At 44.5% G+C, this 21777-nt stretch overlaps 1 protein-coding gene across 1 annotated transcript in view; it reads right to left on the bottom strand.

Moving 5' to 3' along the window:
* Positions 1-21777, bottom strand: part of dnah2 (dynein, axonemal, heavy chain 2) — a 609335-nt gene that overhangs the window by 400913 nt on the left and 186645 nt on the right. The window contains exon 9 of the mRNA XM_072258532.1: positions 3551-3708. Within this exon, the coding sequence (XP_072114633.1) occupies positions 3551-3708 (158 nt within the window). The remainder of the gene's footprint in view (positions 1-3550; positions 3709-21777) is intronic.

Genomic DNA, 21777 nt, shown 5'->3' with positions numbered 1-21777 from the left:
TTGAAGAGAATATGCTAGAATGCACTTCTAGCCTTATTATTTGAGATGCTTTCAAGGCTTATATTAGAGGCCAAATTATTTCCTATGCAGCAAGTATTAAGAAAAAAGCTAATAAGGAGAGAACTGATTTAGCCAATTAGCTGAAGCATTTAGATCAAAAATATGCTTCTGATCCAGATCCCATTTTGTATAAAAGACGCGTGGAAGTTAAAACTAAATATGATCTGTTCTTAACTTACCCCGTTGAAACTCAACTTTTAAAGGATAAAAGTCAATTTTATGTTCATGGTGATAAAACATGCAAACTTTTGGCTAATCAACTTAAAACTTTAACAGTTAAACGTCAAATTAAGGAAATCTCCAAAGCGAATGGTGATAAAAACTCCTGATCAATTAGAAATAAACGATACTTTTAGAGAATTTTACTCTAAACTGTATAGTTCAGATTCACCTAAAGCCAATTTTGCTATGAATAATTTTCTAGATCGTTTAAACATTCCCTCACTTTCTGAGGTTAATCGAAAATGGTTAGATCAATCTTTTCCTTCTGAGGAAATTGCCCGGGTTGCCCATCCTCTGAGGTCGGGGAAGGCTCCCGGTCCTGATGGATTTTCTGGAGAGTTCTACAAGGCTTTTGCTCCTTTGCTTATTCCTCACTTACTTTCTGTTCTTTCTGACTCTTTTAAATTAGGTAGGTTGCCACAATCTTTTTATGATGCCTCTATTTCAGTTGGCGTGTGGCCAAGTGGTTAAGGCATTCATCTAGTGATTCAAAGGTCACTAGTTCGAGCCTTGGCTGAGGCAGCGTGTTGTGTCCTTGAGCAAGGCACTTTACCACACATTGCTCTGCAACAACACTGGTGCCAAGCTGTATGGGTCCTAATGCCCTTCCCTTGGACAACATCGGTGGCGTGGAGATGGGAGACTTGCAGCATGGCCAACTGCTGGTCTTCCAGACAACCTTGCCCAGGCCTGCGCCCTGGAAACCTTCCAAGGCGCAAATCCATGGTCTCACGAGACTAACGGATGCCTATAAAAAAATTATATGTTTAAATTTACGACTAAATGTCAGAGATTTTTTTTCTTTTCTTTTAACCAAACAGCTGTTTTTTTCTCTCTTTTTTCTGTTTTGTTATGGGGTTTTGATTTTGCTTTAGATTAGAATAAAATATACCTTTTCAATATTATGGTAAATTTACTATACATAGTTATGGGGCAATTCAATCTTGATTCTGTTTCCATAATATCATAATGTATTTTGTATTTGTCTATGCAAGTAACTAATAAAAATATTGAAAAAGAAAGAATGCAGCATTTCCTCATTTCATGCTAGTGAGAGCCGTGCACTACTCAAACTAGAAACATGGCCCACCCAAATTCTTGAAATCTTTTATTCTTGGATCATGGCCTTCACAGACATGACTGCATCTGTGGATGAGCCCGCAAGCTATTCCTGTGCAGTGTGATGTCACAGCACGTTTCCCAAGGTATGATGAATTAATCACACATTATAAACTGGAGGTATGCACAGGTCAGAGGGCAAGGTAAAGGCCAGACTGAGGTCTCACACTGGACATGATGAAGGGGATGTTCGACAAACTGGGTCTTGAGGAATCGGGCAGTGTGCTGTGAGTATAGAACAAGCTTGGAAAAAGGGAGAGTGACCCTTTCATAGAGGAGATGGATAATATCATGATAATCCAGGAGCATTCCTTGTGGTTTAAAGTGGCCAAGTCACAGAGTGTCACTGTTATAGTTTCATTTCACAGCCTGTCATCAGAGAATTAGAACTTAGTCTCCTGGGTCCTATAACCATGGCTCATATCACAATAGATTCACACTTGAATATGTGTACACAAACTCATACACACACATGCACATAGATAGAAGATAAAAGCACAGTATAGAACTTTCTGCCCACAATTCTGTAACTCACTCCAAGGTCATTCTAACCCTTCCCTCACATATTTCTCTCCATTTTTCTGTCATCTATGTGCCTAAGAGTTTCTTAAATGTTTCTAATGTATCTGCCCCTACCACCACCCCGGCAGAGTGTTCTATGCACCAGACAGCCCACCTCTCCCGGAAGTTCCAGGAGTCTCCCGCATATTAATAGTGGCTCCCCAATGCCCGCAAATTATATACAATGTCCCGGAAATCAATTTTTTTTGAGAGCGAGCGAGTGAGAGAGAGAGCGTGAGAGAGAGCAAGCAAGAGAGAGGGCGAGAGAGAGCGAGTGCGAGAGAGACCACGAGAGCAAGAGAGAGAGAGAGTCTCAGAGAGCGAGAGAGAGAGAGAGAGCACGCACCATGGCAGAGTGTTCCAAAAAAAGAAAATATAAAACGTACGTCACCCCAGACTACATTAAAGTGTACCCCTGCCTAATAGGGGTCAAAAATAATGACAGTGTTGCTCGCTGCACTGTTTACAACAGTGACTTTTCTATTGCCCATGGTGGGTTAAGACTGTAAAAGACATGTTGAGGTGAGTTTAACAGGAGTCATTCATTCATTAGCATAGCTAACGTTATTTAAACTAGCTGGCTAGCTGCTAAGGAGCTACTCTATTGCAGACATCCCACCTCTCCCGGAAGTTCCGGGAGTCTCACGCAAATTGATGGTGCTACCTCCCTGAAATGAGTTTTTGCAGGGTGGGATGTCCGATGCACCCACCATTCTCTGTGTAAAAAACTTACCTCGGATATTCCACCCATACTTTTCTCCAATCACCTTAAAAATTATACCCCCGGGTATTAGCCTTTTCTGGTTGGGAAAAATTCTCTGGGTGCCCACTTGACCTACCATATTGTACACCACTATCAAGTCACCTCTCATCCTCCTTCACTCCAAAGTAAAAAGCCCTCGCTCACTCTACCTATGATGAAGAGTCTCGGCCCAAAATGTCAACTGTACTCTTTTCCACAGATGTTGCCTGGCCTACTGAGTTTCTCCAGCATTTTGCATATGTTGTTTGGATTTCCAGCATCTGCAGATTTTCTCTTGCTCATAACACATGCCCTCTAATCCAGGCAGCTTCCCGGTAAATCTCCTCTGCAGCCACTCTACAGCTTCCATATCTTTCCTATAATGAGGTGATCAGGACTGAATACAATATTCTAATCTAAGTCTAACTTAAGGTTTATAGAACCTCAGCATGCGTGCACAAATGCAGACATATAAATGAATGCATCTCTGCAGTCACACACACTGCTATGCACGTACCCACTGGTCATCTCAAGATGAGAGATTGACCATTGCATGGTTTGCTGTTCCCAGTCACCCTATAGTGACTGATAAACCATGCCAAAATTCCAGCCTTACTCAAAGTTCTGTAGATCCCGTAGGCAGCTGCAAGAAAGCCAGTATGTGCAGATCGGACCGAGACCCTTCATCAGAACGGGACAGATTGGGGAGGGGGCAGGCAGAAGCCAGAATAAGAAGGCGTAGGATGAATAGGGAGGAAGACAATGTGGCGGGTGACAGATGAGACTATGTGAGGGGGACGTGTCAAGGGCTGAGTCTCTAAGGGGGAAGGTGTTGATCAGACTCACCTGCTGTGAACAGAGGAAGCATGGGCAAAGTTCCTTCTCCATGCCTGGCAGCACTCGATGCACTCATTGAGAGTAGCCTTGCTTGATTTAGTGTGACCCTCAAATATCTTATCCAACCAGATCTCTTTGGAGCACAGGTGAATTATTTCATTACTCAGCTGCAAAGGGAACAGAAGGTAGGGAGTAAATCGTAAACACGGGAGATCCTGTAGATGCTGGGAATCCAGAGTAACACACACAAAATGCTAGAGGGACTCAGCAGGTCAGGTAGCATCTATAGAGGGGGATAAACAGTCAATGTTTTGAGCTGAGACCCTTCATGCCCAACATATTGATGCATTTATGAAGAAGGCTCACCAACAGCTCTACTTCTTTAGAAGTTTGAGGAGAATTGGTATGCCATCAAAAACTAGCAAATTTCTACATATGTATAAGAAACAGCATTCTGACTGGTTGCATAATGTCTGGTATGGAGGAACCAATGCACAGGATTAGATAAAACTGCAGAGGGTTGTAAACTCAGGTTTACCACCATGAGCACTAGCCTCCTCACCAACAAGGACATCTTCAAAAGGCAATGCCTCATAAAGGCACCATCCACTATTAAGGAACCCCATCACCCAGGACATGCTCTCTTTTCATTACTACCATCAGACAGAAGGTACAGGAGCCTGAAGACACACACTCATTAGGAATAGCTTCTTCCTCTCCATAATCAGATTTCTGAATGGACACTGAACCAACCCATGAACACTATCTCACTATTTTTACTCTCTTTTTGCATTACTTATTAATTTTATTTTCACATACATAGTGTATTTCTTACTGTAATTTATAATATATTTTTATGTATTGTACTGTACTGCTGCCACAAAACAACACATTTCATGACATATGTCAGTGATTTTATCCTGATTCTGATTCTGATGCAGAGGGGTAAAACAAATCAGTTTGCCAATGGTGATGGGTGATGCCTGGAACAGCCATGGCCACTGATTTACTGCTTCAAGCTTTTCATGAATTGAATTCTTTGAAACTAAAGAGGTTATGACCACATCAACACTACAAGTTAAATCACACAAACAATTTATCATTTAAAATTTACCCCACTGTTCAATGAGGTATTATACACAAAATATCTTTAATCCCCAATGCCCAGAGGCAACAAAGCTTACTAAGCTATTCTATGAGACACTGACAAATTATCCATTCTTCTGATGACAAACCTGCTTTCCCCAAAAGGCATTAGACAACCAGATGGGTCTTCACAACAAAGTCACTGTACTAGATTTCTATCCCAGATTTGCAGTATAAAGATTAAAGATCTTCAAGACTAGCTTTATTTGTTATGTACATCAAACATACAGTGAGATGCATCAATGACCAACACAACCTGAGGATGTGCTGGGGGCAGCCCACAAGTGTTGCCATCTTTCGGTGCCAACATAGCATGCCCACAACTCTTACCCTAACCCATAAATCTTTGGGATGTAGGAGGAAACTGGAGCACCTGGAGGAAACCCACATGGTCATGAGGAGAATGTACAAACTCCTCACAGGCATCAACAGGAACTGAACCCAGCTCACTAGCACTGTAACAACCTAATGCCAACTGCTATGTTACCATGCCATACAAAGAAGACAGCTGCAGTTTCTTTCTCCTTTTACAGGAGAGATAGCATCGCAAATTTGGAAGACTGCTTCCAGATCCCAGACTCCCTCATTAGCAGAAACAATGTCTCCTGTCATGTCCCTGGGTATCTTGAAATCAAATTGTGTTATAACAATCTAAATTACAGAAAATATTTGAAGCTTGTGTCTTCACTCCATAGCCTGGAGTCCATGTATCACCATGGTATAATCTATGCTACAATATCTCCTTCCTAGGGGGACATGGTAGTGTAGCTGTTAGCATAACACTTTAAAGTGCCAACAATCAATAACAGGGTTCAATTCTCGCCGCTGTCTCTAAGGGACTTGTACATTCTCCCCATGACCGTATAGGCTTCCTCCAGATACTTTGGACACCTCCCATATCCCAAAGATGTACGAGTTAAGGTTAGTAAATTGTGGGATCACTATGCTGGCAATGGAAGTATAGTGGCTCGTGGGCTGCACCCAGCACATCCTCGAATTGTGCTGGTCGTTAACACGAACAATATTCCATTATTTGTTTTAAAGTTACAATGTACATGTGACAAACAAAACTAATCTTTAATCTTTAATATTTGCAGCCCAGAACAGTCAGTACTAACCAGGGCTTTGTATCACTATCAAAACATTCAGCCTCTTGTGCTCATACAGGTGTCCCCCGCTTTTCGAACGTTGGCTTTATGAAACCTCACTGTTACGAAAGACCTACATTAGTACCCTGTTTTCGCTTTCAGAAGGTGTTTTCACTGTTACGAAAAAAAAAGCAGCACGCGATAAAAGGCAGCAGCAGCTCTCCCCCGGATTCTCGCCGGCATTGCTTTAACACGTGCCTGTGAGCAGCCGTTTGCAAGATGAGTTCTAAGGTATCAGAAAAGCCTGAAAGAGCTCGTAAGGGTGTTACACTTAGTGTAAAACTAGACATAATTAAGCATTTCGATCATGGTGAACGAAGTAAGGACAACATGAGTTTGGCTTGTGGAAGCTGGTGAACATGATGTTGAAGAGGTTTTGGCATTCCATCACCAAGAACTGACAGATGAAGAGCTGATGCAATTGGAAGAAAAAAGGGTAACAATCAAAACCGAATGAGTAATGATAAAGTACAACTTTAATTTTGAAAGGGTAGATCCGTTTAGGAGATATTTGCAGGATGGGTTGAGTCCTTACAAAGAACTGTGTGATAGAAAAATGCGCGAGGCTCAGCAGTCAAGCAAGCCTTCCACATCAGCCACAGCAGACAACGAACCTCAACCTTCGACATCAAGGCGGGCAGTCATAGGAGGAGATGAGCTGCCTGCTCTAATGGAAACAGATGACGAGATGACACCCCAGTGTCCCACCACCCCAACACCCAGGCCACGTACAGATACTGTACCGATTCGTGGAGAATGAAGCAGTAGCCGGGAGGCACACAGCACATCTTTAAGAAAAAAGCCGAAATAAACATGCTAATTAATTAGGTGCCGCCAACACGTAATTGTCAGCCCAGATCAGAGGCGACGCAATCGGAAGTCGGCACTGATCTGGGCGACAATTATGTGTCGGGCAGCACCTAATTAATTAGCATGTTTGTTTCGGCTTTTTTCTTAAAGATGTGCTGTGTGCCTCCCGGCTACCGCTGCATTCCTGAGTGCTTCGCAGCAATGTATCAGTCGGCGGCCTGGAGGGTGGGGGCCACTGCACCACCCCAGCTTGCGACAACTCAGTCTAACACACCATCATCAGTGTGCTCTGCGCTGTCTTCCCGATCCCCGTAAGTGATACTACACTGTACATACATTATTTCTACTTTATATAGGCTGTGTATTTTTATGTGTTATTTGGTATGATTTGGCAGCTTCATAGCTTAAAGGTTACTGGAGAGAGTGTTTTTCCCAACAGCGCTTGCGTGAGATTTTCTGCCGACGGCACTTGCATAAGATTTTCGCTACGGAGAACAGTTCAGTAATGATTGTGGAAAAGTATTTCTACTTTATATAGGCTGTGTATTTATCATATCATTCCTGCTTTTACTATGTGTTACTGTTATTTTAGGTTTTATGTGTTATTTGGCATGATTTGGTAGGTTATTTTTGGGTCTGCGAACACTCACAAAATTTTCCCATATAAATAAATGGTAATTGGTTCTTCGCTTTATGACATTTTGGCTTACGAACCGTTTCATAGGCACATTCTACCTTCGGATGGCGGGGGAAACCTGTACAATCAATGGCCAATTTATTCAGTATCCCTTGTACCTAATAAAGTGGCCACTGAGTGTATGTTTGTGTTCTTCTGCTGCTGCAGCCCTTCCTGTTAGCATGAACCAGTTTGGTCTATCTTCTCTAACCCTTCTCATTAACAAGGTGTTTTCAACCGCAGAGCTCATTGGATGCATTTTGTATTTCATACTATTCTCTGTAAACTCCAGACACTGTTGTACATGAAAAACCCTCGAGATCAGCACTTTCTGAGATATTCAAACCACCCCATCTGACACCAACTATCATTGCTAAGTCAAAGTGCCTAAGGTCACATTTCTTCCGAATTTGGATATTTGGACTGAAGAACAACTGAACCTTTTGACCGTGTCTGCATGCTTTTATGTATTGAATTCGCCACATGATTGCCTCATGAGATATTTGTATTAATGAGCAGGTGTACAGGTGCCTTATTAAGTGTTCTGAATTAGTGATCTAATTGCCTCTGTAATTATTTATGAACTTGACTGTGACCTAGTAATTACCTACCATTGCAATAGTAGTCCTGCTCAATGCAAGAGAATACAGCAAGTCTGGACATATGCTGTGTCTGCTGACACCAGTGCAGGATTCTGACTGAATGCCCCGGCTTGAAACTGCAGCTTCCGTTCACAAAGTGACCTCCTCAAGTACAAATACTCTCACGGACAAAGGAAGTATTGCATTTTTGTAGCACCGATCATCACCACTAGATGTCGCAAAGGACTTTACAATCATCGAAATACTCTCTGAAATACATTTTTTGACATCTAGGAAGTGACAAAGAACTCTGTAGACTCCCACCAACAGTATCATCAACCCTCTGTACTGCCCGAACAATTTGATCCGACCTCTGCACTGTCCCCACAGTGTGACCCTCTCTTCGTACTGTCCCAATAGTGTGACCCTCTCTCCGTACTGTCCCAACAACAGTGTGTCCCTCCCGCTGTCTATCCCAACAACAGTGTGACCCTCTCTCCGTACTGTCCCAACAGTGTGTCCCTCCCACTGTCTATCCCAACAACAGTGTGACCCTCTCTCCGTACTGTCCCCACAGTGTGACACTCTCATCATATTGTCCCAACAACAGTATAACCGACCCTCTGTACTGCCCGAACAATTCGATCCGACCTCTGCACTATCCACACAGTGTGACCCCAACAACGGTGTGACCCTCTCTCCGTACTGTCCCAACAACAGTGTGACCCTCCCGCTGTCTATCCCAACAAAAGTGTGAGCCTCTCTCTGTACTGTCCCCACAGTGTGACCCTCTCTCCGTACAGTTGCAACAGCGTGTCCCTTTAGAAACATAGAAACATAGAAAACTTACAGCACAATATAGGCCTTTTGGCCCACAAAGCTGTGCCAAACATGTCCTTACCTTAGAACTTACCGGGGGTTACCCATAGCCTTCTATTTTTCTAAGTTCCATGTACATACCCAAGAGTCTCTTAAAAGACCCTATTGTTTCCGCCTCCATCACCGTTGCTGGCAGCCCATTCCACGCACTCACTACTCTCTGGTAAAAAACTTACCCCTAACATCTCCTCTGTACCTGCTTCTAAGCACCTTAAAACTATGTCCTCTCATGCTAGCCATTTCAGCTCTGGGAAAAAGCCTCTGACTATCCACACAATCAATGCCTCTCATTATCTTGTACACCTCTGTCAGGTCACCTCTCATCCTTCGTCGCTCCAAGGAGAAAAGGTCGATTTCATTCAACCTATGCTCATAAGGCATGCTCCCCAATCCAGGCAACATCCTTGTAAATCTCCTCTGTACCCTTTCTATGGTTTCCACATCCTTCCTGTAGTGAGGCGATGAGAACTGAGCACAGTACTCCAAGTGGGGACTGACCAGGGTCCTATATAGCTGCAACATTACCTCTCGGCTCTTAAACTCAATCCCACGATTGATGAAGGTCAATGCACATTATGCCTTCTTAACCACAGAGTCAAGATGCGTGGCAGCTTTGAGTGTCCTATGGATGCCAAGAGTCTTACCATTACTGTCCAAACGGCAGTGTGACCCTCTGTCTGTACTTTCCAAATGGCAGTGTGGCCTTCTTGCCCTTCATTCCCAAAATCAGTGTGACCCTCCCTCAGCGCTGTCCCAACAGTGTGATCATCCCTCCATACTGTCCTAACAGTCTGACCTCTCTCTTTTCTGTCCCAACAACAGTGTGACCCTCTCTCCGTACTGTCCCAACAACAGTGTGACACTCTCTCCGTACTGTCCCAACAACAGTGTGACACTCTCTCCGTACTGTCCCAACAACAGTGTGACCCTCTCTCCGTATTATCCAAATGGCAGTGTGACCCTCCCTCAGTACTGACCCAACAGTGTGACCCCCTCTCTCCGTACTTTCCCATCAGTGTGTTCCTCTCTCCATACTGTCACAACAGCAGTGACTGTCCCAACAACAGTGTGACCCTCTCTGTACTGTCTCAACAGTGTGACCCTCTCTCCATACTGTCCCAACAATGACCCTCACTCTGTAGTCCCAACAGTGTGACCCTCTGTCCATTCTGTCCCAACAACAGTGTGACCCTCTCTCTGTTCTGTCCCAACAACAGTGTGACCCTCTCTCCATTCTTCGACAATAACAGTGTGACCTACTCTATATGCTGTCCCAACAACAGTGTGACCATCCCTCTGTACTGTCCCAACAACAGTGTGACCATCTCTCCGTTCTGTCCCAACAACAGTGTGACCCTCTCTCCCTTCTGTCCCAACAGTGTGATCCTCTCTCCGTTCTGTCCCAACACCAGTGTGACCCTCTCTCTGTATGGTCCCAATAATGTAATCCTCTATCCGTTCTGTCCCAACAACAGTGTGACCCTCCCTTTGTACTGTCTCAAGAAGTATGACCCTCTCGCTATACTGTCCCAACAGTGTCACTCTCTCGCTGTACTATACCAACAACAGTGTGACCCTCTCTCCATACTCTCCCAACAACAGTGTGACCCTCTTTCCATTCTGTCCCAACAGTGTGACCCTCTCTCCATACTGTCCCAACAACAGTGTGACCCTCTCTCCGTTCTGTCCCAACAACAGTGTGACCCTCTCTCCATTCTGTCCCAACAACAATGTGACCCTCTCTCCGTTCTTTGACAATAACAGTGTGACCTACTCTATATGCTGTCCCAACAACAGTGTGACCATCCCTCTGTACTGTCCCAACAACAGTGTGACCATCCCTCTGTACTGTCCCAATAACAGTGTGACGCTCTCTCCGTTCTGTCCCAACAAGTGTGACCCTCTCTCCGTTCTGTCCCAACAACAGTGTGACCCCCTCTCCGTTCTGTCCCAACAGTGTGACCCTCTCTCCGTTCTGTCCCAACACCAGTGGGACCCTCTCTCTGAACTGTTCCAATACAGTATGACCCTGCCTCTGTACGGTCCCAATAATGTAACCCTCTGTCCGTTCTGTCCCAACAACAGTGTGACCCTCCCTCTGTACTGTCTCAAGAAATATGACCCTCTTTCCGTTCTGTCACAACAGTGTGACCCTCTCTCCGTAGTGTCCCAACAATGTGTCCCTCTCTCCATACTGTCCCAACAACAGTGTGACCCTCTCCCCCTTCCATCCCAACAGCAGTGTGACCCTGTCTCCCTTCCATCCCAACAGTGCAACTTTCTCTGCATACTCTGCAACAGATGGACGAAATTGCCCATATCTTTGATTGGACGCATAAACATTCTAAAAACGTCAATTTTACCGAAGTTCCTGTACCCTTTCCAATCTATCCCACTTTCTCCTCCATCATCTTTCTTTTATTTATTACAGAAATTTTTTTCTAATTTTATCTGGAATGATAGACGTCGAAGACCCAGGCTTTCCCTGTTATATCTGCCATGTGATAGAGGCGGCTTACAGCTGCCAAATCTTATATGGTATTTCTGGGCGGCCCAAATTAGAGCAAGAATGTTTAACTTTCTCCCCCTAACGTTTAACTCACTCCCCTACTTGGGTCTCAATGGAATCCCAGTCGATCAATATCCCTCTAGAAGTATATATGTATTCAGCAGATAAGGAAAAACTACAAACTAAAAGCCCTTTCTTAAAAAATACAATAATGGTTTGGCATGATGCTCTTGCGTATTTGGGACAGACATCACAGTTATCCCAGTTTACTCTTATCTTTGGTAATGATAGCTTTCCGGCCCGGCAGAGCAGACCCTGGTTTTAAAACTTGGTCGACCCGAGACATAGCTAAGGTGTCTGATCTTTATAGTGGCAATACATTTATGTCAATTGAAGAGCTCAAGGCCACATATGGAATTCCAATAAAGCAATTTTTTTAAAATACCTTCAGTTGCGAAGTTTTTTTACGTCCAGGCAAGGTTACAGTTTGAAGCTCCCTCCTTTATCTACCCTAGAAGACATCACTGAAATTATCTGAAGCTAGGGGACATGTTTCTGTATTATACAATGTGTTTGCAAGTAAATGCATCAAACAACATACTACAAGCATGGAGAACTGATTTGCATGAGAATCTGTCAGAAAAAGAGCGGTCAGAAGCTTGTTCCTTAGTTCAAACCCAATCAGTGAACACTCATTCTAAACTACTACAATACAAATGGATAATCAGACAGTACATTACTCCAGTCAGTTTGCATCATTTTAACCCCAACATTCCAGACACATGCACTAAATGTAATCATCAAAGGAGGTCTCTGTTTCATTGTATGTGGGAGGGCCCCCAGATAATCTGCTTCTGGAAGAAGGTGCTGGATTTGATTAGTCATATTATTGGAAAAAAGGTGCCCCTTGATCCTAAATAATATATTCTGAATATTTATCCAAAGGACTTTGTAACCTCCAAATATGTAAAGTCTCTGCATAATATTTGTTTTCGGAAGCCAGACGCTGCATAGCCTATTCATGGAAGGAACCAGCAACCAGTGGACTCTCACAATGGCTGAAAGGAATGACTTCTTCTCTAGCTACATAATAAAAAACAAACTTGGCAAATTTCAGGAAATTTGGGATATTTTCTACAAGTTTCTGGACAACAATATTCAGGATGATGAAAGTCACAAACTGAAGTGACTGTTTTTTTAATGGCAGGGTGTTTGTCTTTTTTGTGTGTGTTTTTTTTCTTTTGATTCCTCATGTATTTTATTTTTTTCTTTTCCTTAACTTTGTTGTACTTTCAAACCTATGGATGATCTAATGTGTTTTCATTTCATTCAATAAAGAGATGTTTATAGCAACAACAGTGTGGTCATCTCTCCATTCTGTCCCAACAACAGTGTGATCATCTCTCCATTCTGTCCCAACAACAGTGTGATCATCTCTCCATTCTGTCCCAACAACAGTGTGGTCATCTCTCCATTCTGTCCCAACAACAGTGTGATCTTCTCTTCATTCTGTCCCAACAGTGTGATCATCTCTCCATTCTGTCCCAACAACAGTGTGATCTTCTCTCCATTCTGTCCCAACAACAGTGTGATCATCTCCCCATTCTGTCCCAACAACAGTGTGATCATCTCTCCATTCTGTCCCAACAACAGTGTGATCTTCCCTCCATTCTGTCCCAACAACAGTGTGATCATCGCTCCATTCTGTCCCAACAACAGTATGACCATCTCTCCGTACTGTCCCAAAAACAGTGTGATCATCTCTCCATTCTGTCCCAACAACAGTATGACCATCTCTCCGTACTGTCCCAACAACAGTGTGATCATCTCTCTGTACTGTCCCAACAACAGTGTGATCATCTCTCCATTCTGTCCCAACAACAGTGTGGTCATCTCTCCATTCTGTCCCAACAACAGTGTGATCATCTCTCCATTCTGTCCCAACAACAGTGTGGTCATCTCTCCATTCTGTCCCAACAACAGTGTGATCTTCTCTTCATTCTGTCCCAACAGTGTGATCATCTCTCCATTCTGTCCCAACAACAGTGTGATCTTCTCTCCATTCTGTCCCAACAACAGTGTGATCATCTCCCCATTCTGTCCCAACAACAGTGTGATCATCTCTCCATTCTGTCCCAACAACAGTGTGATCTTCCCTCCATTCTGTCCCAACAACAGTGTGATCATCGCTCCATTCTGTCCCAACAACAGTATGACCATCTCTCCATTCTGTCCCAACAACAGTGTGATCTTCTCTCCATTCTGTCCCAACAACAGTGTGATCTTCTCTCCATTCTGTCCCAACAACAGTGTGGTCATCTCTCCATTCTGTCCCAACAACAGTGTGATCATCTCTCCATTCTGTCCCAACAACAGTGTGGTCATCTCTCCATTCTGTCCCAACAACATAGAAACATAGGAACATAGAATATAGGTGGAGTAGACCATTTGGCCCTTCGAGCCTGCACCGCCATTCAGTATGATCATGGCTGATCATCCAACTCAGAACCCTGTACCTGCCTTCTCTCCATATCCCTGATCCCTTTAGCCACAAGGGTCATATCTAACTCCCTCTTAAATATAGCCAATGAACGGGCCTCAACTGTTTCCTTTGGCAGAGAATTCCACAGATTCACCGCTCTCTGTGTGAAACAGTTTTTCCTCATCTCGGTCCTAAAAGGCTTCCCCTTTATCCTCAAACTGTGACACTCGTTCTGGACTTCCCCAACATTGGGAACAATCTTCCTGCATCCAGCCTGTCCAATCCCTTTAGGATTTTATACGTTTCAATAAGATCCCCCCTCAATCTTCTAAATTCAAGCGAGTATAAGCCTAGTCGATCCAGTCTTTCATCATATGAAAGTCCTGCCATCACAGGAATCAATCTGGTGAACCTTATTTGTACTCCCTCTATGGCAAGAATGTCTTTCCTCAGATTAGGGGACCAAAACTGCACACAATACTCCAGGTGTGGTCTCACCAAGGCCTTGTACAACTGCAGTAGTACCTCCCTGCTCCTGTACTTAAATCCTCTTGCTATGAATGCCAGCATACCATTCGGCTTTTTCACCACCTACTGTACCTGCATGCCCATTTTCAATGACTGGTGTACAATGACACCCAGGTCTTGTTGCACCTCCCCTTTTCCTAATTGGCCACCATTCAGATAATAATCTGTTTTCCTGTTCTTGTCACCAAAGTGAATAACCTCACATTTATCCACATTAAATTGCATCTGCCATGAATTTGCCCACTCACCTAACCTATCCAAGTCACCCTGCATCCTCTTAGCATCCTCCTCACACCTAACACTGCCGCCCAGCTTCGTGTCATCCGCAAACTTGGAGATGCTGCATTTAATTCCCTCACCTAAGTCATTAATATATATTGTAAACAACTGGGGTCCCAGCACTGAGCCTTGCGGTACCCCACTAATCACTGCCTGCCATTCTGACAAGGTCCCATTTGTTCCCACTCTTTGCTTCCTGTCTGCAAACCAATTCTCTATCCGCATCAATACCGTACCCCCAATATCGTGTGCTTTAAGTTTGCACACTAATCTCCTGTGTGGGACCTTGAGGGAGTAGAGATAGCCCAGGGAATTATAGACCAGTGAGTCTTACCTCAGTGTTGGTAAGTTGATGGAGAAGATCCTGAGAGGCAGGAATTATGAACATTTGGAGAGGCATAATATGATTAGGAATAGTCAGCATGGCTTTGTCAAGGGCAAGTCATGCCGTACGAGCCTGATTGAATTTTTTGAGGATGTGAAGCGTGATCTTCTCTCCATTCTGTCCCAACAACAGTGTGATCTTCTCTCTGTACCGTCCCAACAACAGTGTGATCATCTCTGCATTCTGTCCCAACAACAGTGTGGTCATCTCTCCATTCTGTCCCAACAACAGTGTGGTCAACTCTCCATTCTGTCCCAACATCAGTGTGGTCATCTCTCCATTCTGTCCCAACAACAGGTATCTTTTCTCCATTCTCTCCCAACAACAGGGTGATCTTCTCTCCATTCAGTCCAAACAACAGTGTGATCATCTCTCCATTCTGTCCCAACAACAGTGTGATCTTCCCTCCATTCTGTCCCAACAACAGTGTGATCATCGCTCCATTCTGTCCCAACAACAGTATGACCATCTCTCCGTACTGTCCCAAAAACAGTGTGATCATCTCTCCATTCTGTCCCAAGAACAGTATGACCATCTCTCCGTACTGTCCCAACAACAGTGTGATCATCTCTCTGTACTGTCCCAACAACAGTGTGATCATCTCTCCATTCTGTCCCAACAACAGTGTGGTCATCTCTCCATTCTGTCCCAACAACAGTGTGATCTTCTCTTCATTCTGTCCCAACAGTGTGATCATCTCTCCATTCTGTCCCAACAACAGTGTGATCTTCTCTCCATTCTGTCCCAACAACAGTGTGATCATCTCCCCATTCTGTCCCAACAACAGTGTGATCTTCTCTCCATCCTGTCCCAACAACAGTGTGATCTTCTCTCCATTCTGTCCCAACAACAGTGTGGTCATCTCTCCATTCTGTCCCAACAACAGTGTGATCATCTCTCCATTCTGTCCCAACAACAGTGTGGTCATCTCTCCATTCTGTCCCAACAACATAGAAACATAGGAACATAGAATATAGGTGGAGTAGACCATTTGGCCCTTCGAGCCTGCACCGCCATTCAGTATGATCATGGCTGATCATCCAACTCAGAACCCTGTACCTGCCTTCTCTCCATATCCCTGATCCCTTTAGCCACAAGGGTCATATCTAACTCCCTCTTAAATATAGCCAATGAACGGGCCTCAACTGTTTCCTTTGGCAGAGAATTCCACAGATTCACCGCTCTCTGTGTGAAACAGTTTTTCCTCATCTCGGTCCTAAAAGGCTTCCCCTTTATCCTCAAACTGTGACACTCGTTCTGGACTTCCCCAACATTGGGAACAATCTTCCTGCATCCAGCCTGTCCAATCCCTTTAGGATTTTATACGTTTCAATAAGATCCCCCCTCAATCTTCTAAATTCAAGCGAGTATAAGCCTAGTCGATCCAGTCTTTCATCATATGAAAGTCCTGCCATCGCAGGAATCAATCTGGTGAACCTTATTTGTACTCCCTCTATGGCAAGAATGTCTTTCCTTCAGATTAGGGGACCAAAACTGCACACAATACTCCAGGTGTGGTCTCACCAAGGCCTTGTACAACTGCAGTAGTACCTCCCTGCTCCTGTACTTAAATCCTCTTGCTATGAATGCCAGCATACCATTCGGCTTTTTCACCACCTACTGTACCTGCATGCCCATTTTCAATGACTGGTGTACAATGACACCCAGGTCTTGTTGCACCTCCCCTTTTCCTAATTGGCCACCATTCAGATAATAATCTGTTTTCCTGTTCTTGTCACCAAAGTGGATAACCTCACATTTATCCACATTAAATTGCATCTGCCATGAATTTGCCCACTCACCTAACCTATCCAAGTCACCCTGCATCCTCTTAGCATCCTCCTCACACCTAACACTGCCGCCCAGCTTCGTGTCATCCGCAAACTTGGAGATGCTGCATTTAATTCCCTCACCTAAGTCATTAATATATATTGTAAACAACTGGGGTCCCAGCACTGAGCCTTGTGGTACCCCACTAATCACTGCCTGCCATTCTGAAAAGGTCCCATTTGTTCCCACTCTTTGCTTCCTGTCTGCAAACCAATTCTCTATCCGCATCAATACCGTACCCCCAATATCGTGTGCTTTAAGTTTGCACACTAATCTCCTGTGTGGGACCTTGAGGGAGTAGAGATAGCCCAGGGAATTATAGACCAGTGAGTCTTACCTCAGTGTTGGTAAGTTGATGGAGAAGATCCTGAGAGGCAGGAATTATGAACATTTGGAGAGGCATAATATGATTAGGAATAGTCAGCATGGCTTTGTCAAGGGCAAGTCATGCCGTACGAGCCTGATTGAATTTTTTGAGGATGTGAAGCGTGATCTTCTCTCCATTCTGTCCCAACAACAGTGTGATCTTCTCTCTGTACCGTCCCAACAACAGTGTGATCATCTCTCCATTCTGTCCCAACAACAGTGTGGTCATCTCTCCATTCTGTCCCAACAACAGTGTGATCATCTATCCATTCTATCCCAACAACAGTGTGACCCTAGCTCCGTTCTATCCCAACAACAGTGTGACCCTATCTCCGTTCTGTCCCAACAAGTGTGACTATCTCTCTGTACTGTCCCAACAACAGTGTGACCATCACTCCATTCTGTCCCAACAACAGTGTGATCTTCCCTCCATTCTGTTCCAACAACAGTGTGATCATCACTCCATTCAGTCCCAACAACAGTGTGACCATCTTCCCATTCTGTCCCAAAAACAGTGTGAACCTCTCTCCAGTTTGTCCCAATAACAGTCTGATCATCTCTCCATTCTTCCCAAAATCAGTGTGATCATCTTCCCGTACTGTCCCAACAACACTGTGATCATCTCTGCATTCTGTACCAACAACAGTGTGATAATCTCTCCATTCTGTCTCAACAACAGTGTGGTCAACTCTCCATTCTGTCCCAACATCAGTGTGGTCATCTCTCCATTCTGTCCCAACAACAGGTATCTTCTCTCCATTCTCTCCCAACAACAGGGTGATCTTCTCTCCATTCAGTCCAAACAACAGTGTGATCATCTCTCCATTCTGTCCCAACAACAGTGTGATCATCGCTCCATTCTGTCCCAACAACAGTATGACCATCTCTCCGTACTGTCCCAAAAACAGTGTGATCATCTCTCCATTCTGTCCCAACAACAGTATGACCATCTCTCCGTACTGTCCCAACAACAGTGTAATCATCTCTCTGTACTGTCCCAACAACAGTGTGATCATCTCTCCATTCTGTCCCAACAACAGTGTGGTCATCTCTCCATTCTGTCATAACAACAGTGTGATCATCTCTCCATTCTGTCCCAACAGTGTGATCACCTTTCCATTCTGTCCCAACAACAGTGGGGTCATCTCTCCGTTCTGTCCCAACAGTGTGACCTCTGACCATTCTGTCCCAACTATAGTGTGATCATCTCTCCATTCTGTCCCAACAACAGTGTGATCATCTCTCCATTCTGTCCCAACCACAGTGTGATCATCTCTCCATTCTGTTCCAAAAACAGTGTGATCATCACTCCATTCAGACCCAACAACAGTGAGATCTTCTCTCCATTCCGTCCCAACAACAGTGTGATCATCTCTCAATTCTGTCCCAACAACAGTGTGATCATCTCTCAATTCCGTCCCAACAACCGTATAATCATCTCTCCATTCTGTCCCAACAACAGCGAGACCCTATCTCCGATCTCTCCCAAAAACAGTGACTATCTCTCTGTACTGTCCCAACAACAGTGTGACCATCTCTCCATTCTGTCCAAACAACAGTGTGATCATCTCTCCATTCTGTCCCAACAGTGTGACCTCTGCCCATTCTGTCCCAACAACAGTGTGATCATCTCTCCATTCTGTCCCGACAACAGTGTGATCATCTCTCCATTCTGTCCCAACAACCGTATAATCATCTCTCCATTCTGTCCCAACAACAGCGTGACCCTATCTCCATTCTGTCCCAAAAACAGTGTGACCATCTCTCTGTACTGTCCCAACAACAGTGTGGTCATCTCTCCATTCTGTCCCAACACTGTAACCCTAACTCCGTTCTGTCCCAACAACAGTGTGATCCTCCCTCCATTCTGTCCCAACAACAGTGTGATCTTCTCTCCGTACCGTCCCAACAACAGTGTGATCATCTCTCCATTCTGTCCCAACAGCAGTGTGGTCATCTCTCCATTCTGTCCCAACAACAGTGTGATCATCTATCCGTTCTATCCCAACAACAGTGTGACCCTAGCTCCGTTCTATCCCAACAACAGTGTGACCCTATCTCCGTACTGTCCCAACAAGTGTGACCATCTCTCTGTACTGTCCCAACAACAGCATGACCATCACTCCATTCTGTCCCAACAACAGTGTGATCTTCCCTCCGTACTGTCCCAACAACAGTGTGATCATCTCTCCATTCTGTCCCAACAGTGTGATCATCTCTCTATTCTATCCCAACAACACTGTGATCTTCTCTTTGTACTGTTCCAACAACAGTGTGATCATCTTTCCATTCTGTCCCAACAACAGTGTGATCATCTCTCTGTACTGTCCAAACAACAGTGTAATCATCTCTCCATTCTGTCCCAACAACAGTGTGATCATCTCTCTATTCTGTCCCAAAAACACTGTGATCTTCTCTTCGTACTGTCCCAACAACAGTGTGATCATCTCTCCATTCTGTCCCAACAACAGTGTGATCATCTATCCATTCTGTCCCAAAAACAGTGTGATCTTCTCTCCATTCTGTCCCAACAACAGTGTGATCATCTCTCCGTACTGTCTCAACAACAGTGTGACCATCACTCCATTCTGTCCCAACATCAGTGTGATCATCTCTCTGTTCTGTCCCAACAACAGTGTGACCCGATCTCCGTTTAGTCCCAACGACAGTGTGACCATCTCTCCATTCTGTCCCAAGAACAGTGTGATCATCTATCCATTCTATCCCAACAACAGTGTGATCTTCTGTCCATTCTATCCCAACAACGGTGTGACCCGATCTCTGTTCTGTCCCAACTACAGTGTGACCATCTCTCCATTCTGTCCCAACAGTGTGATCATCTCTCCATTCTGTCCCAACAACAGTGTGATCATCTCTACATTTTGTCCGAACAGTAATATGATCTTCTTCCATTCTGTGCCAACAACAGTGTGAACCTCTCTCCATACTGTCCCAACAACAGTGTGACCATCTTCCCATTCTGTCCCAAAAACAGAGTGATCATCTCTCCAGTTTATCCCAACAACAGTCTGATCATCTCTCCATTCTTCCCAAAATCAGTGTGATCATCTTCCCGTACTGTCCCAACAACACTGTGATCATCTCTACATTCTGTACCAACAACAGTGTGATAATCTCTCCATTCTGTCCCAACAACAGTGTGATCATCTCTCAATTCCGTCCCAACAACCGTATAATCATCTCTCCATTCTGTCCCAACAACAGCGTGACCCTATCTCCGATCTGTCCCAACAACAGTGTGACTATCTCTCTGTACTGTCCCAACAACAGTGTAACCATCTCTCCATTCTGTCCAAACAGTGTGATCATCTCTGCATTCTGTCCCAACAGTGTGACCTCTGACCATTCTGTCCCAACAATAGTGTGATCATCACTCCATTCAGTCCCAACAGTGAGATCTTCTCTCCATTCTGTCCCAACAACAGTGTGACCATCTCTCCGTAGAGTCCCAACAAGTGTGATCATATCTCCAATCTGTCCCAACAACAGTGTGATCTTCTTTCCATTCTGTCCCAACAAATGTGTGACCATCTCTCTGTACTGTCCCAACAACAGTGTGACCATCACTCCATTCTGTCCCAACATCAGTGTGATCATCTCTCTGTTCTGTCCCAACAATAGTGTGACCCGATCTCCGTTCAGTCCCAACGACAGTGTGACCATCTCTCCATTCTGTCCCAAGAACAGTGTGATCATCTCGCCATTCTGTCCCAACAACAGTGTGATCATCTCTCCATTCTGTCCCAACAACAGTGTGATCATCTCTCCATTTTGTCCGAACAATAGTCTGATCATCTCTCCATTCTGTCCCAACATCAGTGTGATCATCTTCCCGTACTGTCCCAACAACACTGTGATCATCTCTGCATTCTGTACCAACAACAGTGTGATAATCTCTCCATTCTGTCCCAACAACAGTGTGGTCATCTCTCCATTCTGTCCCAACATCAGTGTGGTCATCTCTCCATTCTGTCCCAGCAACAGCTATCTTCTCTCCATTCTCTCCCAACAACAGAGTGATCTTCCCTCCATTCTGTCCCAACAACAGTGTGACCATCTCTCCGTACTGTCCCAACAACAGTGTGATCATCTCTCCGTACTGTCCCAACAAGTGTGGTCATCTCTCCGTACTGTCCCAACAAGTGTGGTCATCTCTCCATTCTGTCACAACAGTATGGTCATCTCTCCATTCTGTCCCAACAGTGTGACCTCTGTCCATTCTGTCCCAACAACAGTGTGATCATCTCTCCATTCAGTCCCAACAACAGTGTGGTCATCTCTCCGTTCTGTCCCAACAGTGTGGTCATCTCTCCATTCTGTCCCAACAACAGTATGATCTTCCCTCCATTCTGTCCCAACAACAGTGTGATCATCTCCCCATTCTGTCCCAACAGTCTGACTATCTCTCCGTACTTTCCCAACAACAGTGTGGTCATCTCTCCATTCTGTCCCAACATCAGTGTGGTCATCTCTCCATTCTGTCCCAACAACAGCTATCTTCTCTCCATTCTCACCCAACAACACAGTGATCTTCCCTCCATTCTGTCCCAACAACAGTGCGATCATCTCTCCATTCTGTCCCAACAGTGTGAACCT

The sequence above is a fragment of the Mobula birostris genome, chromosome 5 (genome assembly GCF_030028105.1).
Source record: "Mobula birostris isolate sMobBir1 chromosome 5, sMobBir1.hap1, whole genome shotgun sequence".
Classification (NCBI taxonomy): domain Eukaryota; kingdom Metazoa; phylum Chordata; class Chondrichthyes; order Myliobatiformes; family Myliobatidae; genus Mobula; species Mobula birostris.
The sequence above is the reverse complement of the archived record's forward strand: the minus strand, read 5'-3'. Positions and strand labels throughout refer to the sequence as shown.